The 23,067-nt window shown below is 27.3% G+C and overlaps 1 protein-coding gene across 2 annotated transcripts in view; it reads right to left on the bottom strand.

The window, feature by feature from the left end:
* Positions 1-395: 395 nt before the first annotated feature.
* The window catches only part of LOC100208925 (uncharacterized), a 25,730-nt gene continuing 3,058 nt past the window's right edge, over positions 396-23,067 (bottom strand). The window contains exons 1-7 of one of the 2 annotated variants that reach the window (XM_065807183.1): positions 13,402-14,906; positions 11,977-12,138; positions 8,290-8,552; positions 7,368-7,637; positions 5,983-6,783; positions 2,042-2,278; positions 396-1,694 (exon numbers count right to left, since the gene is read on the bottom strand). In XM_065807183.1, the coding sequence (XP_065663255.1) occupies positions 606-1,694; positions 2,042-2,278; positions 5,983-6,783; positions 7,368-7,637; positions 8,290-8,552; positions 11,977-12,043 (2,727 nt within the window). In that variant the 5' untranslated portion in view covers positions 12,044-12,138; positions 13,402-14,906 and the 3' untranslated portion in view covers positions 396-605. Of the gene's footprint in view, positions 1,695-2,041; positions 2,279-5,982; positions 6,784-7,367; positions 7,638-8,289; positions 8,553-11,976; positions 12,139-13,401; positions 14,907-23,067 lie in introns of those variants that run through there. The other variant, XM_065807182.1, reaches the window with a different exon arrangement.

Below are 23,067 nucleotides of genomic sequence, written 5' to 3'. Positions count from 1 at the left end.
CTTTTTATTCTTGAACTTTTATAAAGTTGTAGTTTTTTAATTGGAATCGGAATATTTTTCTCGTTAAAGCGTCACAGTGTGCATTTATTTGTCGAAAAATGAATCAGTGTTTTATAACGGGGCGAATTAGCTCAAAATTTCTTGAGAAAATCCGCTCTTTTAAAAAATACTGATTCAAATATTTGCGAAATAAAAAAAACTGAACTTTGTTCATTCGATGATTTGCAGTCAAAGTAAAAAATCTGGAAAGTAAGCATTTTTAGAGTTCGGAACTTTGGATAAATTAAAGTTAAAGCAACAATGCAAAAAAACAACTATATAAACCAGTTAGTAAGGGCACAACTATCGGACGGAAGAATCCCGGGTGACGGTTACAAATTATTATAAAAAAACAATTTTTATGATAAATTAAACTTTTATAACTTTTGTGCTATTCTATTTCGATTAAAAATCAAATTCTACGTTAACTAAAAACTTTACTTCGAAAGATTGCATAATATATAATAATTTGAAAATTATAAGCTATTGTTCATTAAAATTTTTATAAATACATAAATTAAATTAAACATGAAAAATAAAGAAATTGCTAAAAAAAACAAAAAATATTAGCATGCATGTTCATCAATACTACTTTTTCTTCGTCTTCGTCTCCTTTTCTTCGTAGAAACGTTTGAAGTGTCGCTGTCATCTGTTAAACATTGAAGTAATGGGGCGTTATCGGAGTATGAACCGTTTGATTTTTGACTATTATAACGGTTTAAAGAAGGATAAATATTTTGAGAATTATTTTTTTTCTCATTTTCATCTATATAGCTCTGTTCTTGCGTAATTGATTTTTCTTGTGTATTACCCTGGTTTTTAGATTGCTTAGATATGTTACTTGCTGACTGAAAACCTTTTGAGCTCTCACTACTCTGTGGTGATGGTAAATTATCTTGAGGTTGGACTTTAGAAATAGGGGGGTAACCGGAGTAAAACGGTGGATAAAAATAAGGCACTTGTGGAAGACTATGATTGCTCCCATAGAACATTTGAGGATACATTCGTTGATCAATAAACCCTGAGTTTGGACCAGGAGGAAATTCCTGCATTTGATACGGTGCAGTTGGAAAATAGTATTCGTTTGACATATCAGACCTATCTTTTAACGAGATGTTTCGTGGAAGACTCGAGAACTTGTTAGGAAATCTAGGTTGATTTGAATATTGATGAACTTCATTGTTATTAGCTATGTTTTTAGGAATACCTGATTCTTTTTGGAAAGCTAAAGATTGATTATATTCAGGTACTTTTTTATCACTATCATTAGAAACCAAATTTGTATTGGAATAGTTATTAAATTGTTCTTTTTGTTTACGAACTGATTCTTGCTCTCTCTCATTTATTTGGTTTGTCAATGCTGCTATTTTATCATCCCAAGTTTGAGATCCCAATGAGCTTTCACCTTCATAATTTATTTTATCATCTTTGTTTTCATCTTCTTTATTTATTTTTGAATCCATAATTTTACTTTTCGTGTTTTCATCAAAATTTTCATTAGATGACGCTTCATTATTGACATGTGATATTTCCTTTGACGAAATGAACTGTTGCAACTCGGGTTGATTTAACCTTGACAATAACGATGCAATCAATGATCTAATTTCATTTAACTCAGTGGCATGTTTATACTGGCTTTGACATATGAACTCAAGCTATTGAAAAGTAAAAAAAACAAACTATAAAAAAACATAAAAACATTAACGGAAAAATAATTACCTAGAATAAAGCAATTTATAAATGCATTTATAAATGTAAATTATTCTGGGTAAAATAAATTACCAAAACCTGTTAACAAAAATTATTTCGCCACACCACCACACTACCCATCACCACACTACCGCACCACTTTTTAATTTTTACTTTTATTCTTTAAACTGTTTCTGTTTTTTACCTCCATAATTAAATATAAAACAAATCATTTGAAAATAAACTTGTGCATTTACATAACCAGAAAAAAAAAGGTTATGCAAACATAATTAATGTTATTTTAAAAACTTACTTGAGTTTTAAAGTCTTCTCCAGATAAGGTATTAATTGTTTGATCTGACGTTCCTGGTAATGAAGTTCCTGGTAATGCTAATGTTTTGCTTCCACATCGAATGGAGTCTGCCTCTGAAGAGAAATTTATAACTTTCTCTTTTATGATATTAATTGTATCAACTAAGCGATAAAGCATAAGTGTTTGCTGCTCCTCATCGTCATCATCATCATTACCACCACCAGTTTCGTAAACTACCTAAATTAGTAAGATTTTAGAAAATTAATGATCAGGTTTCCCAGTTTTTTTTTCTTACATTACACAAATGTTAATTTGTATAGCACAACTGCCACTGTATTTGAAGATAGTGGAAAAATTGAGGCAGTCACATTTAAAAAATTTTGAGAAAGTATTTGTCGATCATTAATAAAAGTCTTTACATAATAAAAAGAAAACTAGGTACCAGGAAAATTAAAACTATATTTTGATTTATTTATTTAAAGGTTAATCTAGAATAAAATATTTATAAATTTTATTTCAAAATTTTTCTCTCTTTGTTTATATAAAAGCTTGAACTGGTATTGCGGTTTATCTTCCTCCAGTTAGTTGCCATACAGAGGCCACATTACCAAGGCCCGAAAAGATGAGTTCAGCTAACTAAAGATCACCCACTTCGCAGACCAAGAGTAAGTGATTTTGAAGAACGAAGGAATTAGAGTGAAAGTCAGAAGAAGACAAGTTAAAAAACAAAAACTTAAACTTATTAATGATATAAATGATCCATAAATCAAAACTTAAAAATTTTTAAATGTAACTACGTCTGTAAACATCATGGTGGTCATTTATAATTAACAATTGCCTTGCCTTTTATTAATAACTTACATTTTCAAAGCTATTTTATATCATACTATCCAAAAGCTATATTATAGCATACATAGTAAGCGCAGATTGTTTTTTAGGCGTTTAAAAAAACTTTAAAATTCGTTTTAAAAAGTTTTTTAAACATTTTAAAAAAGTCCTGTGCTTACTGGGTATTACCCAAAGTTTCAGGTTGGTATAATCTATGGGAGCCAAAGAACATTTATAAAAAACAAATGCTTTTTTTATAAAAAATAAATGGCAAGACTTCGTACCTTGCTTTTTAGCTAACTTCAATATAATGCTAAGCCTGTATCTAGTCGATATTACAGCTTTGTAGATATTAACAGAGTTGCTAAATAATGATATATTTTTGGTAAGTATAAATAGAATTATGTCAAGTTAGAACTATCTTTGGCCATTGACACATCATTTTCACAATTTTTAAGTAAATAATAAGTAAAAAAGAATCATAAACAAATTAAACCAGTTTTTCTGAGTTCTTTTGCGTTTGTTTTATAAAAACAATTAACAAGGTAATAACTCCCCCCGCATTTTTTAAAATAAATTTTGAGTGTCACTTTAAGAACGCTTGAATTTTATATAGTTTTATATGCATTAGTGAGAATAGTGCTAAGGCAAAATAAAATTAAAATTTTTAATTTCTTTTACATAAAAAATGAGTACGTTGGTTATGAAAATAAGTAAGTTTCAGAACTTATTATATATAACTTAACATGCTAAATGTCAACTGAAGTGAAAAAATATCAAAATAACTTACTAGTTAAAGGCAGACCACGGTACTAGCAAAGTCAAGGCAAGCAACTCAACTTAAAAAAAAATCAAAAATTGTATGGATGAGAGACAATAAATCAACTAAATGGAGTTTTGGATTATGCATTGTTCAATGGGGAATAAATACTAAACAAACTAATAAATCTTGTCAAAAGCACAACATGCCAGTATTTAATGTTAATAGTCAAGATGCTGTTCTACAAGAAGAAATGGCTTGTAAAAAAAACGTAATGCAAGATAATGACATACCAGTATTTAATGTTACTAGTTTAGATGCTATATTGCCATTATACAATATATCACAAAGAATAACTAGCTGTTATAAAAAGAATTAATCAAGATTTTGAAAGTCTTGGAAGTGAGATAAATAATATGTGTAGCATTAGTAGCAAATGTTATAGTTTATTCCAATAATACAGATATCAAGAGCAACTTGATGCCAAGTATTGCAGCGTCTTTCCACCCAGCAAATAAAAATAGAGAATTGGCTGCACAAAGTTTGCGTATTCAGGCAAAAAGAAAAGTTGAATGATCGAATAAACAATTAGATCCTCTAAAAATAGGCAATAATGGGCTTATTAGCATTAGCCAGCATGGTTGTGAAGAAGAAGATCCAGCTAATTTAGTAGGAGTGATTATTGAAGAAAGAGGTGGCAAATACAAAGTTGCTACAAAAAATGTAATACTAAATTCTTTTTGGGAACGTAATAGTATTTAATATGCTAACTATTATCAGTTAATACAGCAAGATTATGTATAACTTCCTTTATCTTTGAATTAAAAAAAGGTTTTGCGGTCCCTGGACAGTTTCTTAACTGTATGCTTAACTGTAAATGATATGTCAAATACTTTTATTTCAAGTATTGTATATAATAATACATTAGCCAGGCTCAAAAAAAAAAAAAAAAAGTCTTGTCTTTGACTTTTTTCAGTCAAAGACATTTTCAAAGAAAATGTCTTTGAGAAATACTATTTTACGAATTAACACTGAGTAAACTTCATACCGCCCCTGCCCTTCTGTTGTCGCCTGTGTTTTTTTAGCTATTAAAATGTCAATAAAAATATATCTTGCAGTGTTTTTCTTTCAATCTTACAAAAAAATTTAATATTGTGTGCTATAAGGTTGTGCAATGCGCTGTAAAAATATATTTGATTATGTGGTTATTCTCGTCCCGAAACACAAAGTCACAGCCATCCTTTTGCTAAAAATCCTTAAAATGGCTTTTACCTTACTTTTAAAAAAAAAGCTTGAACGAGAACAGACTAAAAGGAAAACATTTCTGTCAAAATTTTTAGCAGGGAAGTATACTTTATTTTTTTGTGATATTTTTTAAATTACAATTTAACAAAAGAATGATTTAACATTTAAAATTGTCCCAAAATCAATTTTATATTTACCATTAATATCAATTATATTAAATATCAATTTTATATTTACCATTAAATGACCACATTTTCACTTTATATAGAAGTTAAAATTGCAAAATATTAGAAAAATTTTTTTTGCATGTGGTGTTAAACGCAGCTAAAGAAAATGTATATTTTGTCATAATAGTCCCCATAATACCGTCTCAAAGAGGCGGTGTTATCATACAGTTATGGTAATGTCCTATAATCATCATAACCGTCCCAATATTTATCTGTACTGTATGAAAAATGGTTAATAATATCTGACATTAATTCTCAATCTTCTAAACTGATTTATAATTTTTTTTCTAAATTTAAAATCATTTTAATCAACCATATTTTGTTATATTATTTGAAGGTTTTTGTAAAGTCACATAAAAAATCCACGATTTTTTTAATATGTGACTTTTTTCAATTCATCTTTTTTTTTTAAATGTCGTTTACGAGAAATGAAAATATTTTTTTGCAGTGAGCGTATAATATAGCTAACTTTTTAATATTCAATCATAGTAGGGAATAAAAATGTTTAAATAATTAAAACATGTGATGGAAAAATATTGATTTAAGAAAATATCAAAAACGTGCAGAAAATTGCCAGTAAACACATTAACCCAACCAGTTTTTTTTTTTAATGAAAATTTTAATAAGCCGGAAATTTCCTTCACAACAACAACAACAACAACAACAACAACAACAACAACAAAAAAGGTGTTTAAAATGATAAGGTATTTTGGTAAATCCTTGTTAAGTAATTTGTTTTGGTATGTTTAAATAGCTCTAAATTTATTTTCTAAGGTTTATTTAAAATATGAACACAACTTTTCTTAGCATTTGGAGATCCCTTTAAATAGGGCATAAATAAACAATTTGTTTTTATATAATAATATAATCAAAAAACTTACTTGTGGCGAGCATTCCTTTGTCATGAATCTTTTAACAGAATTCTTCTTTTTAGCTCCCAAACTCCTTTCTAAATCCATCAAACGATTGGCTTGCAGCATATAAGCTGTAGCAGTTGCATCGCCATAAACTCTGTTAAATGTTTCACTCATTAATGCAATATATAAATTTAAGCATACAACAGAGGCTAAAGTCATATAAGTACCAGATAAGACTTGAGCCATTATTTTGTCTTTTTTCATGAGATCACTGACGTCATAACCAGCAACAATGGTCATTAGAAATACTTGGTTAACAAGGTCATTAAATGTCTCAAACTCAGTTCCTTCTAAACCACCAAACAAAATCCAAAATGCACAAACATAAGGGATAAAAAATTCAAAAAAAAGAAAAGCAAATTTAGCTGTATCAGCTATAACATGTCCAAGCATAGTTATAAAGGGTCCTAAACTTTGATAACAACGGCAGCATTTCATAAAACGCAACCATAAAATAATCAAAAGAAGAGGAAATGTTTTGGAGTGCAAATCATGGACACTTTTTTTCCCACTAATAATAGCTGCAAATCGGGTGATAGCAACGAGTAAAACGGAGAAAAACGCTACCCATTCAAATATATTCCAACCATTTTTCCAATAAGCCAGTGCATTAGATGATCGAATGTTCTCCATTTCCGTCATCAGATAACGACGTTCTTCAGGCCATCTTGGATGACTGTATGTTAAGTCACGCTCAACTTCACGAATACGCCATTGCTTATAAGTACTATCTCTTTTCTGAGTTCGCCGAAACTCTATAATTTGCTTTATTTCAAAATAAAAGATAAAAAAAATTTGTTTTAATAAAAACTCACATTAATAAAGCAGATTGTATTTTTTTTCACAAATTTAAAAATATGAAATATGTAATAAAGGCTAATTTAATTGTTATCAAACAATTCAAGTAAAAATTTCCAAAAAGAGTAAAGTTGCAAATTTCAAAGTTCAAAGGATTCTGAATGTTTAAAAAAATAATTTATATAAATGCAAAAATAGATGGCACAAATTCACTGATAGCACTCTTGGGAAAGAAATTTTTCAGGGCAACCAGCTATAAATTTTTATCCCTTGATACGACTTCGATAAGATGTTTTTTTGTTCCTAAAATCTAACAACCTATCCCTATTTTTTTTTTTGTTCTAATTTATTAAAATAATAGTATTATAAATATTCTAACAACAACAAAAAAATAATAATTTGTAATGTTGCAATGCTACATAAAATCTTGTTATGTTGCATGTTTTGTTACATGTTGTTGCCATGCAACATTATGTTATAGCAAGATTTTACACTTGACCTTTAATTCTGTTAAATTTTAAACCTGTTGTTCAAAGTAAGTAAAAACTTACCATAATTATAAAATATGTGGCCAGAATACTGCAAATAATTTCAATAATAATTCGCCATATATTGCTTTTAATTGGAGTATAATATCCTGAAGTTGATGAAAACGTTCTGGGAAGGCTAACCCCAAGTGATGTCCAAAGTAAAGTATAGGTGAAATTTAATACCACATCAATAGTGGAATAAAACTTTCCAAATAAATTCCACTTTATAGCAATAAGTTGCAATATTACTGGATGCATAATTAACTCATTTTCATTATAGATGCAGATAGTCTTAAAAATAAAAAAATGTTGATATATATTGCACTCTTACCTAAACATTATAAAATATGTATTAAGTAACATTTTTCTATAAAAATTAGATTTAGTAAGATTTATAAGTTATTTTCATTTTATTTAACAATTTTTATTTTAGTCAGACTAATTATCAAAAATGATATTTAAAAAGAAAGTTAGATCACTTATTCTTTATCTTAGAAAAGATCAAAAATCACAGCAAAATATAGAAAAAATATTAAAGAAATCAAATGCAAAAGCTAAATTACTAATAGCTAACCAAGAATGCAGTCCATATACAAATACACATACACACGCACACTCATGCAGACACATGCACACTATGGTTATGTTACATTTTGGTATCTTCAATTTTCTGTGTATAAAGTAGGTAAACTTTGGTTTAAAAATAACTAAAAAATAATGGTTTAATTTACTTTTTGAAATAGGTCATGCACCATACCCCTTGATTACCAGCTAGGTAATATATTTTGTAATATATTTTTTTTTCATAACAAAAAATAAAATCAATGAATTTTTAGCTACTTTCAAACCAAAGATCTCCTATTTATTATAGAAGGAAACCAGGTTACCGAGCAGTTTTAACTCTAACATACACATATATTTTAGAAATCATAATATAAAGCACCTCCAATGGTGTACGAGCAAAAGAAGTTCTCATTGCTTTTCCACCTTTAGTAGCCATCTTTCTCCACACATCCAACTCTAAGTAATTTAAGTAAAAATATTGCTTTCGCAATGCTTTATCCACAAGATGAAACTGTCCTAAAGCAAGTTTAGCAACATCTGGCATTTTTTCAATTAATAAAACTAACAGAGATGTCCCTCCATCATCATAAATACCCGCTGGAGCTCCTTGTTCTAACAAAAATCGAGATGCTTGAGAACGACCTAAACAGAAATGATTAATATACCATAGAATTTTTATTTAGGTGTAATAAAAGTTATGTGTTATAAAATACGTTATTTATGTGTAATAAAAATTATGCAATACAAAATATGTTATGTGTAATATAAATTATGCAATACAAAATACGTTAAACTTTATTACAGCAAAACTATTGCAAAAGTTTAGAATTAGGATAATTTTAGTCTACTAATTTATTTTTATAATATTTCAAAAGGTAAAATCGAAGAGTTTTGATTTGAGTCTATTATTAATTGAAATAGAAATTTTATTTAAGATTTGAGGGGGATGGTTTAAATTTATATTAATATACGATAATTCATCATTAGGTTCATAAGAATTTAGGCTTATAAGCATTTTCCGAGAGGTTAAATGTGATATCAAGAAAAATCGCAATTTTTAAATTAACATTAATTTCAATTTGGAAGCCAATATTTTTAAAATTTAAAAAAATATTTTTTTTGATAATGACAAGTTGAGGTCCTAATTTTTTTTTTGCATTTTTTAAAACCATCATTGCAACACAAGCCTAATTAATTAAAATGAACTATTTTAGCAAGGGAATTTAAAATACATAAGCCTACAAATTCACAAATTTCTGCTCCATTGTAAATTCCCATTGTTACATCAAGCGTTTGTGCATGGTTTTTTTCTTCCACGTCTTGTTATTAAATAGAGTAAAGTTTTTCTGCAATGTTTAATTAGACAAATAGTGTCGTCTATAATTTCAGTGTTGATTTTTCCAAATTCTATTGTTTTACCTAAAATTTCTGCTGTAATTGAGGGTGGTTAAAATCATTTATGTCAAATTGTGTAAATGTGCATTCATTTCTATTATTAATTTTAAAAAACAAATTTATAACATTAGTGGTATTTTTCCACCGTTGCAAATTTAATTTTTTTAAATAATTATAAATATTATTTATTTTATCTAATTTAGTTTTACTAAAGTGCCCTAATTCTATTTTTGAAGGTACTCGTAGCCTACAATTAAGTTTTTTTTTGATAATTTGATTTATGACCTTTTAGTGTAATAAATGCTTGGGCCGGTGCAACTGATTCAGTTCTAGCTTCTAATTTAAATGTTTTATCTATGTTTTGATCTTCCAAATTAATTGTATTTTCAACGTTTTTGGGAGCTTTTGCGTATAAATAAGAAACAACATTGCACAGTATTTTATGATGATTATCTGCAGTAATTTGGTATATGTTGCTTGTTTTATCAGCAAAAGCTAAAATATTAGGGTTTGATTTTATACTATTAATGTTTAATTTGAGTTCTTTTTCGAAATCATTGTTAATATTTTGAAATTTTATTGTTTTAATTAAGTTTAGTAAATCATTTTCAAAGTTTTCTAGATTGGGAACAAATCGTGGGGCGATTTTTGTTTTGAACCCAAAATTATTTTTTAGGTTATTTTCATTTATAGAATTTTTATTGGTTCCAGATTCTAAGAAAAAACGGGCTTTTTAAAAATTCTTTTAATAAGATGTTCTATTTTTTTAATTAAAGAAATAGTATGACTTATTTTATCTGGGATTGGGATATTTTTTAGGGAATAACTAAAACTGTTAGTTTTCATGTTTACCTCTTCTAATCAAAATAACTCTTCTAAACAAAGATGCTCTCAAAAAAAGGCAGATTTGAAAATTTCGATCTAAAACTTGAAACAAAAATTAAAAAAAACAAGATAGAGATAAAAATATAATTTGGTTCAACCCTCCGTACATCAATGTTTTAACAAATATTGGAAAAGCATTTTAAAAATTAATATAGAAATATTTCCTCCCTTTAATGAGTTACGCAAAACTTTTAACAGAAACACTATTAAAGAAAGCTATAGCTGTACAAAAATTATTGAAAGCATTATAAAAAGGCCACAATTTTGCATTGGTTAATATGAACGAAATTCTTGAAGAAAAAAAAAATTAAAATTGTAAATACAAACAAAAAATTGACTGCCCTATAAATAGCAAATGCTTATTAAAATATATTATTTACCAATGCATTGTTTTCTCACAAAACAACCCTATAAACAATTTATTGGCTTAACGGAAAATGAAGCGAATGAAAAAAACGTTAAGCCACCAACACAAACAATCTTTTTAAACATAAAAAATACTCAAAGAGACTATGTTATAAAAATATATTAGGCAACTAAAAGAAAAAAGCATTAATTTTGAATTTAATTGGTTTATTTTAAAAACTGTGCCTGCCAATAACAACATTTTCAAAAAATGTATACTATGTTTACAAGAAAAATTTGAAATTATTACTCATTTGGATCAAGACAATTTACTAAACAAAAAATCCGAAATAATTTCTAAATGCAGATATGAAAACATGAACCTTTTAAAAAATTATAAAAACAAATGAGAAGACTAAAATTATCCTAATTCTAAAGAACTCTTTTAAAGATTAATTTTTTAATTTTAATGTAGCTGATGCAACTCCTGGTTGCAAAATAACTACAGTTATTACATAATTAATTATAACAAATCCCAACTTCTTGTGAAATATTTTTGCTATAATTTAAGTTTTTTGATGTTTAGATATTCATCCTGATGAACCTACTGATTATTGCTCTGTTCTTTAAGAACATTAAGCAATTTATTTGTAGAATAAACTAATATATATATATATATATATATATATATATATATATATATATATATATATATACATATATATATATATATATATACATATATATATATATATATATATATATATATATATATATATATATATATATATATATATATATATATATATATATATATATATATATATATATATATATATATATATATATATATATTGTAAATAATGTTAGTGTATTTTACAAATAGAGTGCTCAATGTTCTTAAAGAGCAGAGCAATAATAAATTAGTAAAAAACACTTATCTAACTTTTATCTTCTACTTTAGGTTTCACTAATGCTGGATCATCAGGAAGAACTCTTCCTGATGATCCAGCAATATATAAATTAGTAAAAAACTTCTACTTTTCTGTTTTTTACTAATTTATATATATATATATATATATATATATATATATATATATATATATATATATATATATATATATATATATATATATATATATATGTATGTATATATATATATATATATATATATATATATATATATATACATACATACATATATAAATATATATATATACATATATATATATACATATATATATATATATATATATAAATATATATATATATATATATATATATATATATATATATATACATATATATATATATATATATATATATATATATATATATATATATATATATATATATACATATATATATATATATATATATATATATATATAACATGGCAAAAGATTATATTATAAAAAAGTATATTTCAATTTTATATTACCTGTTTCTGCAGCAACAAATAATGCTGTTCTTGATTTATAATCTCTTGCACCAATATCTGCACCCATGTTAAGCAATACTCGAACACTATCTACAGCATTGTTCTTCGCAGCATAATGAAGAGGTGTTTGGTTCTCACCTTTAGTAAATGCGTCCACTATTGCTATATAAAAATAAAAATTTATCAAAAGCCTACGCCCCAGTAAAAACACGGGGTATAAAAGATGTCTTAAAGACTTGTAAAAGATGCCTTGACATTGTTAGATGTCTTTAAGGCACTGTGTGTTTAATAGGGTAAGAGTACAACTAATGTAAAGTTAACCAAGTAACAGATGCACTTTTTTTATTTTTTAGGTGTTTTGTAGGGGAAGTTTTCAAAACTAATATTTTAAATATTATTATCATTAACCTACAAATACATATGCAGGTTGAAAACTTGTGTTAAATATAATAAAAAATTATTTTCCGAGGTTGGATATTTTATGGATTACTAAATATTTCATGCAACCAGGTGTTTAAGTATTTTATGTTCCTATAGTTTAAAATATTTTATTTCAAAAATTATTTTTTAAATAGTTTAAAACCGCTTCACCCAAAATAATTAACTATTTTGTATTCATCTCATATTAGTATTTTTATAATTAACAACATTATTATTTTCATGCCCAATATACTAACACTTTTAATATAATAATCTTTTGTGTAAATATCAATACCGAACCAATGGGATACCAGCATCGAATCTCGATAGTGTGTTATAGTAAGGAATCAATTCATCAGCAAACCAATATACTTGTGGGTATGATTCCATCCCAGCACAATTTCCTATAGAGTAAAACAATGGCCGCCCGATGCCAATATACAATATTGCACTAACAACTGAAACTTGTTATGTACATTAAACTTTGTATTATTAATACATTATTGTTGGTAGAATATCACAATCCAAACATTTACTATTACTTAATTAAATTAGCTGTAGCTAAATGAGCTGTTAAATGAGCTGTAATTAAATTAGCTGTTAAAGCTTCTAATTGGCTCTTTTCACATTTTTTTCTTTCTTTTTTCAAAAAAAGAATGTAAACTATATTACTAGATAAAAGTTTAATTTTAAATTAGCATTAAAAAAATTCAAAATCAAATTAGATGTAAACTTTATATTGGTATTACTACAAATACGGTGAATTAATGGTCAGTGAATGTTTATCCAATTTTTCCCACTTACTGTAATAGTGAAAATATTTTAGCCAATGTGCAACAGGTAAAAATGTAGAACTAAATTCTAATAAATAATAGAATAAAAATGACATTAGTAAAATGTTAAATTTTTTTTAACAAAATATTAAATTTTCTGAATTTAAATAATGACATAAGGTATTTTGGGTCACCCAGGGAAATTAAAACACTTAAAAAACATTTTTGATACCTGCTTGAAACTTAATTTTTCCATAAAATGATTTCGATTAACTGTCACCAGAGTTAAACTGAATTGAAGTTGATTTAATGATCATTATTGTAAAACAATGTATATTTTTGTTATACAATATATATGTAGTTACAATTTATATGTAATTTTGTAAACTCAAGTTGATACACCACAAAATATTCAAAATTCTTAATAACTTGAACAAAAAATAATCATTTTTATATTAATAAAATATACATACAGTAAGAATGATTTTTCATACTTTACTTTGGCTCACTTATTTTGCCTCGATTATATAGAAAAACCATCTTTTTAATGGGTCAATTTAAAACACAGTATCTTGAAATATATTGATAAAAAGCCTATAAATTTTTTTACACATGTTTTAGACATGTAAATAAAGTACATTTGGGTTTTAAGATTATTTTGCTACATCAACAATTATCGCAATTGTTACATATAACATTTAAAAAAAACTTATTTTTTTGCTCATTATTGTTTTGTGTAAGACTGTGTATGCCGTGTAGACCGTGTACTTTTTTAAGTAGCACTTTGCTTCTTAAATCTTTGAATATCGGTACAAGAATATTCTTTACTGCTAATAATAACTAGTATATTGCAATTTATATTTTTTGACGAACCGATGGAAAAGTAACTGCACCTGCACCTTCCATAGCACCTGATGATCGTTGATGATTAGCAAGACATTTCTGGTTGGTATTTAAATCCTGGTAATCTAGAGTACCTTTTTAGCATTTCCAAATAACACAACTTTTGCAATACTTCGACAACACCATTAAATAATGCGACCTCTTTTTCGCCATGTTCCATCAACTGAAACTCCACATTGAGTTGTATCATTATGTGAAGCATTATTTTTAGTAAACTTTCTGGTTCCTAAATCTGCTTTGTTAGTAACCTGTTGACCTACAGTTGCATAAGCACTGTATAGTTTTTTAATATTATAGTTTTATTATAACCATTTAGAGGGAATTCTACAAATAAAATGAGAGAAAGAGGGATGAATCCATAATAGATACCAGCTGGTTCCTTAGAAGAAAAAAAAAGAAAAGTTAATTATAAAGTTGAAATTATAATAAACAGCTTCTGGACTTCTCCTTGCTCTAATTTTCCTTGAACTGGCTATTGCTGTACAAGAATTTGCCTCCTTTAGTATAACTGTGCTTTGGGATTTTTCGAGTTTTGTCATAAAATTAATGCCTTGGTAATGCCATTTTTCTTTCTAACATAAAATCTGCCCATCTTTAGGCTCATGCTTTAAGAGAAGTCAAGTTTTTTAGGAAGAACGTATAATTTTTAAATCATTCAGGCCATTAACTATTTCAACAAATTGAGAGGCGTTAAGCGAGTTTGTTTTTATTTTATTTTAAGAAAGCAATATTGTAAAATCACTATAAAAACTTGTTTGAGCTGATGTGACTAATCAATTGCAGAACAAGCCAGAGTTTATCTAGCTGTGTTATTGGATGTTTTCCGTTGCTAACGAAAAACATCCGTAAAAACAGTTGTTTGCTACGGAACTTATTAATCGGGAAAAAAATTAAGTACAGCGCTATTAACTCCATATAATAGTCATATACTTATTCATAAAAAAGGGGCGTTCTCTTAGAGGAGAGAGAGGGGTTCTATCCGATCACTCCTAGCTACAAAAAAGAAATCTGATTTTAGATTTATTTGTTGAGTTTTTGTTAAGAAGGTACCACAAGAAATTAAAGTCAATTTAAAAAAAAAAAAAAAATTAAATTTGGTTTATTATTCTTTTGTTCACAGAATACAAAAACTTTAATGCAAAATTTTAACTTTGAGTAATAATAATTTGGGTTGAATTCAACCATGTAGTTTGTAATGTCCATAACAACGCCATAGCAATCAATATATAAAAAAAAATATTTCCAATGTATAACTGCAAAAATCTATATATTTTAAATATAAGTAATATTTGAGTGTGTTATAGCCTACCGTGATTATTTTTTTGGTCATAAGTTGAATGATCATTCGAACTCTTAATATTTATTGAAGTTGTTGCGAAGTTTGTTTAGAGCAGTATTTCTAGTATTTTGGAATTTTGCAAGTTATACTATTTAGGCATAATGCCTCAAGGTAACAAGCAGAATTTTGCTTTAAAAAAAGAAAAGAACCTATGTTCACCCTCTTAATCGTTGTAAAAATGATTAGAAAACAAACTTTCATTCAACACAACATCATCAACCGCAAAAGCAGAGTACCTTCCAACAACAATTTTCTTTCGAAAAAAAAAAATCTTGAAGATACTGAAAGCTACTTCATTTTGATTGATATGACTATTTTGAAGAAAATGTTTGAAATTGTTGTGTGTAAATTATGCAAATTATCACTGAAAATAACAGGTATTAGATCTGAGAATGAGGGTTTTTTTGAGTTATATTGTTAGAACTATGAAAAAACTAACCATTTTTTTAGTGCAAAAACTAATCTAAAATATCAACCATAAAGGCTCTTCTGGTTCCAAAGATGTCATGCAATGTGACCCATATAAGGAGTATAGTATCACTCCCGTAAAGTTAGAATGCATTAGTGATGTGCAAAGGCGTCTTGGCACTTCCTTCAGGAATTCGGTTAAAATAAACAAAAAGACACAGACCTGTCTGCAGAGTAAGGGTAAACTTACAGAATCAGTAATAAATTCTCTCCAAAACTATTATGGTTTAGCAATTAGAAATAATGTTGATAGTTTAATGCTATGAAGTAAGCAGTTTGGGCAGTATTTTTTAAATTTGATAATCAAGAATACCAACATAAAATGTGCCCGCGAGATAAAAACATTGGTGCAAATATCTCTACACTAACTTTTATGGTACAATCACATACAAAGAACATACATCATTATCAATAGAAATTTTTAATTTATTAAAATTTTTCAGAGTTTATTATCAGATGAATTGCTTTCAAAATGTCTTCATGATCCAACGGAGAATGTAAATGAGGTGCTCAATTCAATAATCTGAAAACGCTGTCCCAAAATAATTTTTGTGAACCAATCAACACTGGAAATTGGAGTAAATTCTGCTATTAAATTTTAATGATGGTCCAAGTGTTTTGTCTGTGTTATCAGAGTTTAATCTTTTTGGTTATGCAACGTCAACCATAGCAAAGCAAAAAAGTTCTACTCACGGTTGTCAATAAAAAAACCAATCCCCAAGGAATAAAGAGACGTAAACAGTTAAAAGTATTAAAAAAGGATACTCAAATAAAGTTAAATAAAACTGAAAAAAAATCATATAAACTGAATAAAAATCATGAACCTGGAGGTTTTTAATTTATTACATTTATTCCAGAAATTATATATTTTTATATGCTTTTTGAGTAATTTTAATTCTTATATCACAAAATTTCAAAATATACTTTTTCACTAGTTTTCAAAGTTTGTGAAATGATGACTTTTCAAATAAACATGTAAAACTGCTTAAATTTTCACAGATTGTTCATATTATTAAAATTGATTTCAGAAAAGATTTTTTTTCAATGAGTTTTACCTCTTGAAATTTTGTTATATTAGTGTTGTTTGGCTCACTTACTTTTTAGTGTTTTATGCATAATTTCTAAAATATTCATTTGCTTTCATTTATTTTTTGTCAAATTAATTATGTTACCATGCTTAAAAAATGTTCTAAATTTCATGCTAAAATGACAAGTAGATTTTGAGTAATTACTTCACAAAAATCCGGTTATTTTCCATTTTTGGGGGGTAATCGAGGCAAATAATTTCAAGAGTGATAACGTTTTTGAAAATTATTTTAAACTATGTATTTTTGTTGCGAAAATGAAAGTGTGCTCTAGTCCCAATCAGATTTTAATATATTTCTTGGGGTACCACCTACCACAATATTTTTTCAATAATATCATAATAATAAACGTTTGATATATTTTACATTACTAATTATAATAAGCGTTTAATAATTTAATTTTTAAAAAATAATTTTTAATAAAGTATTGTATATATTTAAGTAGTAAGATTTTTTGAAAAGGGTTTTGACAAGGTTCATCAACCTTGCTTTATCAACCTCTATTGTATAAAACAATAGAGGTTGATAAAAGGTTTTAGAATAGTTTTGTGACAATTTTTGAGTACCTTCATAACCATTTACTTAGAACTGCATGAAATTGTATTTAACAGATTCTGAGGCTTGTTTACTCTAATAGCCTAACCCTTGGTTTGTATAATAATTGATATCATCTTTTAAAGTTCTTCCCTAAGTTATATTGAAGTAAATAATTTCGACACTTTTGATTCTTAAAACACAATCAGGGTTAAAGTCATTTATAAACAACTAACTTTATCTTCTCTCAAACAATCAAATGGTTTTAGTATGTAAGAAAGTTCGTAATCGTTACTCAGTGAAAACGATTTGATCAAACGTTTAAAAAAATCTGTGTTATAGTAATGTTTTAAACACTGTTTTTTTAGAGTTATTATAAAAATTTAGTCTTTCAAAACCCAGATTTAAATAACATTCCACTTAAAAACAAAATCTTTAGATTTAATGTAATTATCAAGACAGTTAAAAACTTGTTGGTATTTGTGCTGAAAAGATATAACGGGTGATGCGAAAGTTATCGGATAAATCCTAATTTCATTATTTGAGCATAATAATTAGTTTTTGTGGTTTTATGCGTAGGCATAAACGTTCTATAAAATATAAACTTTATTATTTGAAACACAATTATTTAAAATGAGGTTAAATGCAGCTGAACAAGAATCTTTTCGAAAGCGACTAAAAATGTTTTTTGTAAATAAACCTAATATAAAAAAAAAAATCGTAAATCATTTTGAAAAGAAAGGATTTGCTCGAAGTACAATATATGATAACCTAAAAAGACTTGAAACTGTTCAATCGTTTTCTGATAGCAAGTACCCTGGTCGTCCGACATCCTGGACTAGAGAAAAGAAAGCCGAATTAACGAGACTTGTCAACAATCGAAAAGGGGTCAGAGAAAAATAGATATTAAATTCGGTGTAAATCAATCGACAATTGGTCGTCAGTTAAAAAAAATGAATGTTAAATATAGAAAACGTGAAAAGACTCCAAAATACACTATAGAACAACAAATAAAGGCAAAGAAAAGAAGCAGGAAACTAGTTAACCAACTCTATAACACAAAATCGCTTGTAGTCATCGATGACGAAAAATACTTTTGTTTTGCAGGGGACAGCATGCCTGTAAATTCTGGATACTACACAAACAACAAAAAGACAGAAAGTGTTCGTTTTATAGGAAAAGAGAAATTTCCAAAAAAATTAATGTGGATAGCCATATCTGACCGTGGTATGTCCGAGCCATTGTTTAGCACTTCAAGGCTGTAGCGATCAATTCATCAATCTATATTAATGAATGTTCAGAAAAACGACTTCTTCCATTTATTCACAAGTATCATGGAGACTTTAACTATTTATTTTGGCCAGATTTAGCAAGTTCTCATTTCTAAAGATTCTCTAAATTGGATGGACCAATATGTCTATTACGTTGATAAAGAATCCCTTCCCCCAAATGTGCCTCAAGCACGACCAATTGAAAATTTTTGGAGACATTTGGCACAGAAGGTTTACGAGGGAGATTGGCAAGCTTTAACAGAGCAAGTTTTGATTGATCGCATTAAACTAAAACTACAAGAAATTGATTTAAACTTTTTACAGTCGCATATGAAAGGCGTCAGAGCAAAATTGAGATCAATTGCAGATGGTGGTTTTTTTTCATATAAAAAATAATATATTTTCATTAAAAGATAAATGCTTTATTTAAAAAAAATATAATAGTAGTTTGTTTTTTATTTATAAATAAGTTATTGACGTTTTTATTTTGTCCGATAACTTCCGCATCACCCGTTAGCTCCATTAACTTTCAACTATTTTTTTAATATAATATAAATTCATACAAAATTAGTACAAGTTTTTATTTCAAAGTTTTTATTTTAGTTCATTTTCAAACTAGTTAGAATACTGTTTTTATACAAACAGTATTATTCTTCGCTAATAACACTGAACAACAAAAATATATTTCTCAAGTGACTTTTCCAATCAGATTAAAAAGTAACTTCAGTTTTTCTATCAGGTCTAGTTTTCTTACCCAACTTATTTAAAATTTTAATTTTCATATTTGCGCCAACATCGCAAAAAAAAAAAAAAATGCACTATATTGACAAAGGTTTGCCGAGCTGATGTTTCCTTTTCAATTTTTCACAAATTTGTGTCCTTTAGTAGCTTACGTATTTGTGGTCCATCATAAATCTCTGCTTTAAACATTTCAATAGTCAAACTTGAAAACTCACCACCTTTAAGTCAAAATTAAAGATAGTGAATTTTTGTATGAAACAACAAAACAAAATTTCGTCATCTTTTAACTCAAATGACCCATTTTTAAATATGGCACAGTTTATCTAAATCTTATTTTCTCTATATCTTTCTATAAGATATGTTGAGTGTCTAAATGTAACAGAGCTATACAAATTTCCATTGTGTAACACTAAAGTATTGTGTAAACTGAAGTAAATATTTAAGCTTTTGAAAAAATCTTTTGAAACTTTGTTTTCTGTTAGTACACGTGAACAATCTACTTTTTCCTTAAGTGTCCGGGGCTACCCGACTTTCCCCTACTGCAAAAAAAGCTCTTCACTGCGTGGAGTTGGTCTCATAGTGGAGGTAAGTTTCAGATAGACAAGCGCTTGATTTATTTTCCGGGTAAATAATTTATATTTTAGAGCACTAAAATAACAGTCATTTACGTGAATATTGGACTTTCACAAAACCGTTGGTATGACAAATTGTATACCTTTTCTAGCTCAAGACTGTTTTGTACATTGCTTGCAGACACTATGCGGCAAGTAAAACTTATCTTCTCCTCTCCTAAATTGACACAAAATATGCAAAATATATATTCTTTCAACCAACTAAGTGATTTTTTTTCGATTTTCAAGTAATTTATATTCTTCACAAATATAAAAAAACACATTTAGAGAATTAACGCAATATATTATATTGCTTTGTTTGCCAAATTTACAAAATCTGAATAGATTAAAATGAAATTGTTATGCGATAGAGAATCAACTGCTGTAGTTGATGTACACACATTCATAGTGACTTATTAAGAGTGGGGTAATGGCAAACGCAGGGAACTCCGAACATAATCAAATAATAGAAAAATGTATTTGACAATTTCTTTTTACCTGCTGAGAGGGAATCCCATGCTCAGTTTCAGACGTGCAGTAGTGTAATAAAGCTTTGATCGTTTTTCACGATAATTTGATCCTAACCTTTTCTGATAATTTCATGCAACTTTTTTGTTGAGAAATATTTCTGTAGTAACTACTATGCATATAAAACCACTTCTTTTATCGTTGGTGTTGCATAGTACCATAAGAAAGGAATTTTTAACACGTATTATATTTAGGTAAGTTAATATAACCTCACTAAATTAGTCGTTTTTCAATTGCTTGTGTCCAGGAAAAAATGAATCTCAGTGGGTTGTGATCTCAGTGGTGTGTTTTGGCGTCAGGCAATCAGAACATAAAAGTTTCTAACTTTTTTCACATTTAATTTTAACAAAAAAATTGTTCAAATATTATCTGTGTACCAAATTTACCAAAAAAAGAAAAGCTGAAAATGCTTAGGAAAAAAAACTCCACCATTATTACTAGTTCGCACTTGAGAAATATTTTAGAGAAAAGGAAAGATAGGAAGAAACAAGAAATAAAAAATACTTCTCCCAAGATTTATGTGTGATTTTTCCACTTAATTATTACAATTAACATTTTATTTGTTACTACGCAACAGTGTTAGTGATTACCCACGGTGTGATCAGAATTACTCCACGCACGTAGGGTAATTCTGAAATCAATGGTTTTACTTTTGCCCTAAATTTTTTTTTATATAATAAGATTTATAAAAATTGCTTTGAGGGTTTATGTCTGAATAGTTAGACTCATTGATAAGCAATAAATACGATCAATTTTGTATAACTGGTGTCTTTAATTCGTATTCCCATTTAGTTGTTAGCCAAAACTCCACTCTCGTCTAGCCACACAGTATTGGTCATATCATACCTAAATGTATAAGCTTCAACTCACACACAGACATAAACAAGTATGGGCTTGGGCACACACCTAATATATTACATATGTTTAATGACTTTAAAACTAGACCTAATTGGTGAAAGCATAGGTTAATTTTCAATTCAGGAGACCGATTTGATAAAGGTATGATGTTTTTTTTCTTAATACATAAAATCCTATTTGCTAGTGTAAAAGAAGACTTGTTTTTACTTTATAAAAACATTATAAAGTTATAAAAAATAATATAATGCAATGCATGCCATATCCGGTCGGATTATCTCAAAATCTCGATTACGGATAATAAGATATCCGGTATTCGGTAATAAAAACCGTTACACTCACTTTTACGTGTCTCCAAATCGCGCAATTTTTATAAGTTTTTGTTTTAGTTTGAAAATCAACACGTTACAATTAGCTTACACAGATATCAATGAGATAACACTGTTCTTTGACAAATATTTTTGCTTTTGCATTTATATTTTTATTTATTGCAACAAATATTTTTTGCATATACTATCAATGACTGTTGTTTCACACACATATTATATATTAAATGTTGTTTCATACACATACGACTGTTATTTTATTCTTAAGTATATTATGTCTAATTGAACTTAGATTGCTTTAATTTGTAGATACTCTTATCTTCACAATGACAAAAAATTACTCCAATGCAGTATTACCCTCTGCAAATTCACAAAACACAATGAAAGCACAAGCCTTTATGTCAAAGTGCAACTTTCTTGAATTTACACGGTTACGTTTCATAACAAATTTTCAAAATCAATAAACAGTTTGAATGAAGAAAAAAAACTCCCATTTTACATGTTATTTGAAAAGCTTAATTATCTTTCTTAGTGACACCATTTTATTATAAAATTACAATCCTGGTTGGCATCTTTTTTTAAAAAAGAAAAGTTTTTCTTAACTTATATAAACACGTTCTGAAGTTTTTTTTAAACGCTCTCGTGACTGACGTTTAAAATTTGAAATTTAAATTTGAAAACTTCCTTAAAAACGTAAACTATTTCTCAAAAACTCAGAAATATTATATTCGAATAGATTTTATTAAATTAGTTTTATAATTTATTAGTTACATTAGTTCGATAAAATTTTACTATTGTAAACTTCTTCAAAAACAAATTTTTATTTTTTTATTTTAAAACATTATTTTAAAAAATTATTATTTTAAAACATTAAAAAAAGTTGATTTAACTCTGCTCAGCTTATTTTTTATGTTTGAAAACTTCCGCTGAGCTACAACACATGCTTAGAAACTTCCTCAAAACAAATTTTTATGTTTAAATGACGTAAAAGACATAATTAAAAGCAATTGCTTTTAATTACGTATTTTTAAAATTGTTTTCGTTGTCAAACTTTTGTGTGCCATTATGCGCTTTCTCTTCTGAAATTCTAGCTTTTTGTTTTTTTGTTTTTTTTTTCATAGAAAAGCTTTCTTTCAAGAAAGTATTTCAAGAACATTATTTTTTGTTTATTTTTCTTCTTTAAATAGAAAAGTCAATTTGACCCCCACCACTCCGCTGCTGTTAAAATTTCTTTAAA

The sequence above is a fragment of the Hydra vulgaris genome, chromosome 10, assembly GCF_038396675.1.
Source record: "Hydra vulgaris chromosome 10, alternate assembly HydraT2T_AEP".
In the NCBI taxonomy this organism is placed as follows: domain Eukaryota; kingdom Metazoa; phylum Cnidaria; class Hydrozoa; order Anthoathecata; family Hydridae; genus Hydra; species Hydra vulgaris.
The sequence above is the reverse complement of the archived record's forward strand: the minus strand, read 5'-3'. Positions and strand labels throughout refer to the sequence as shown.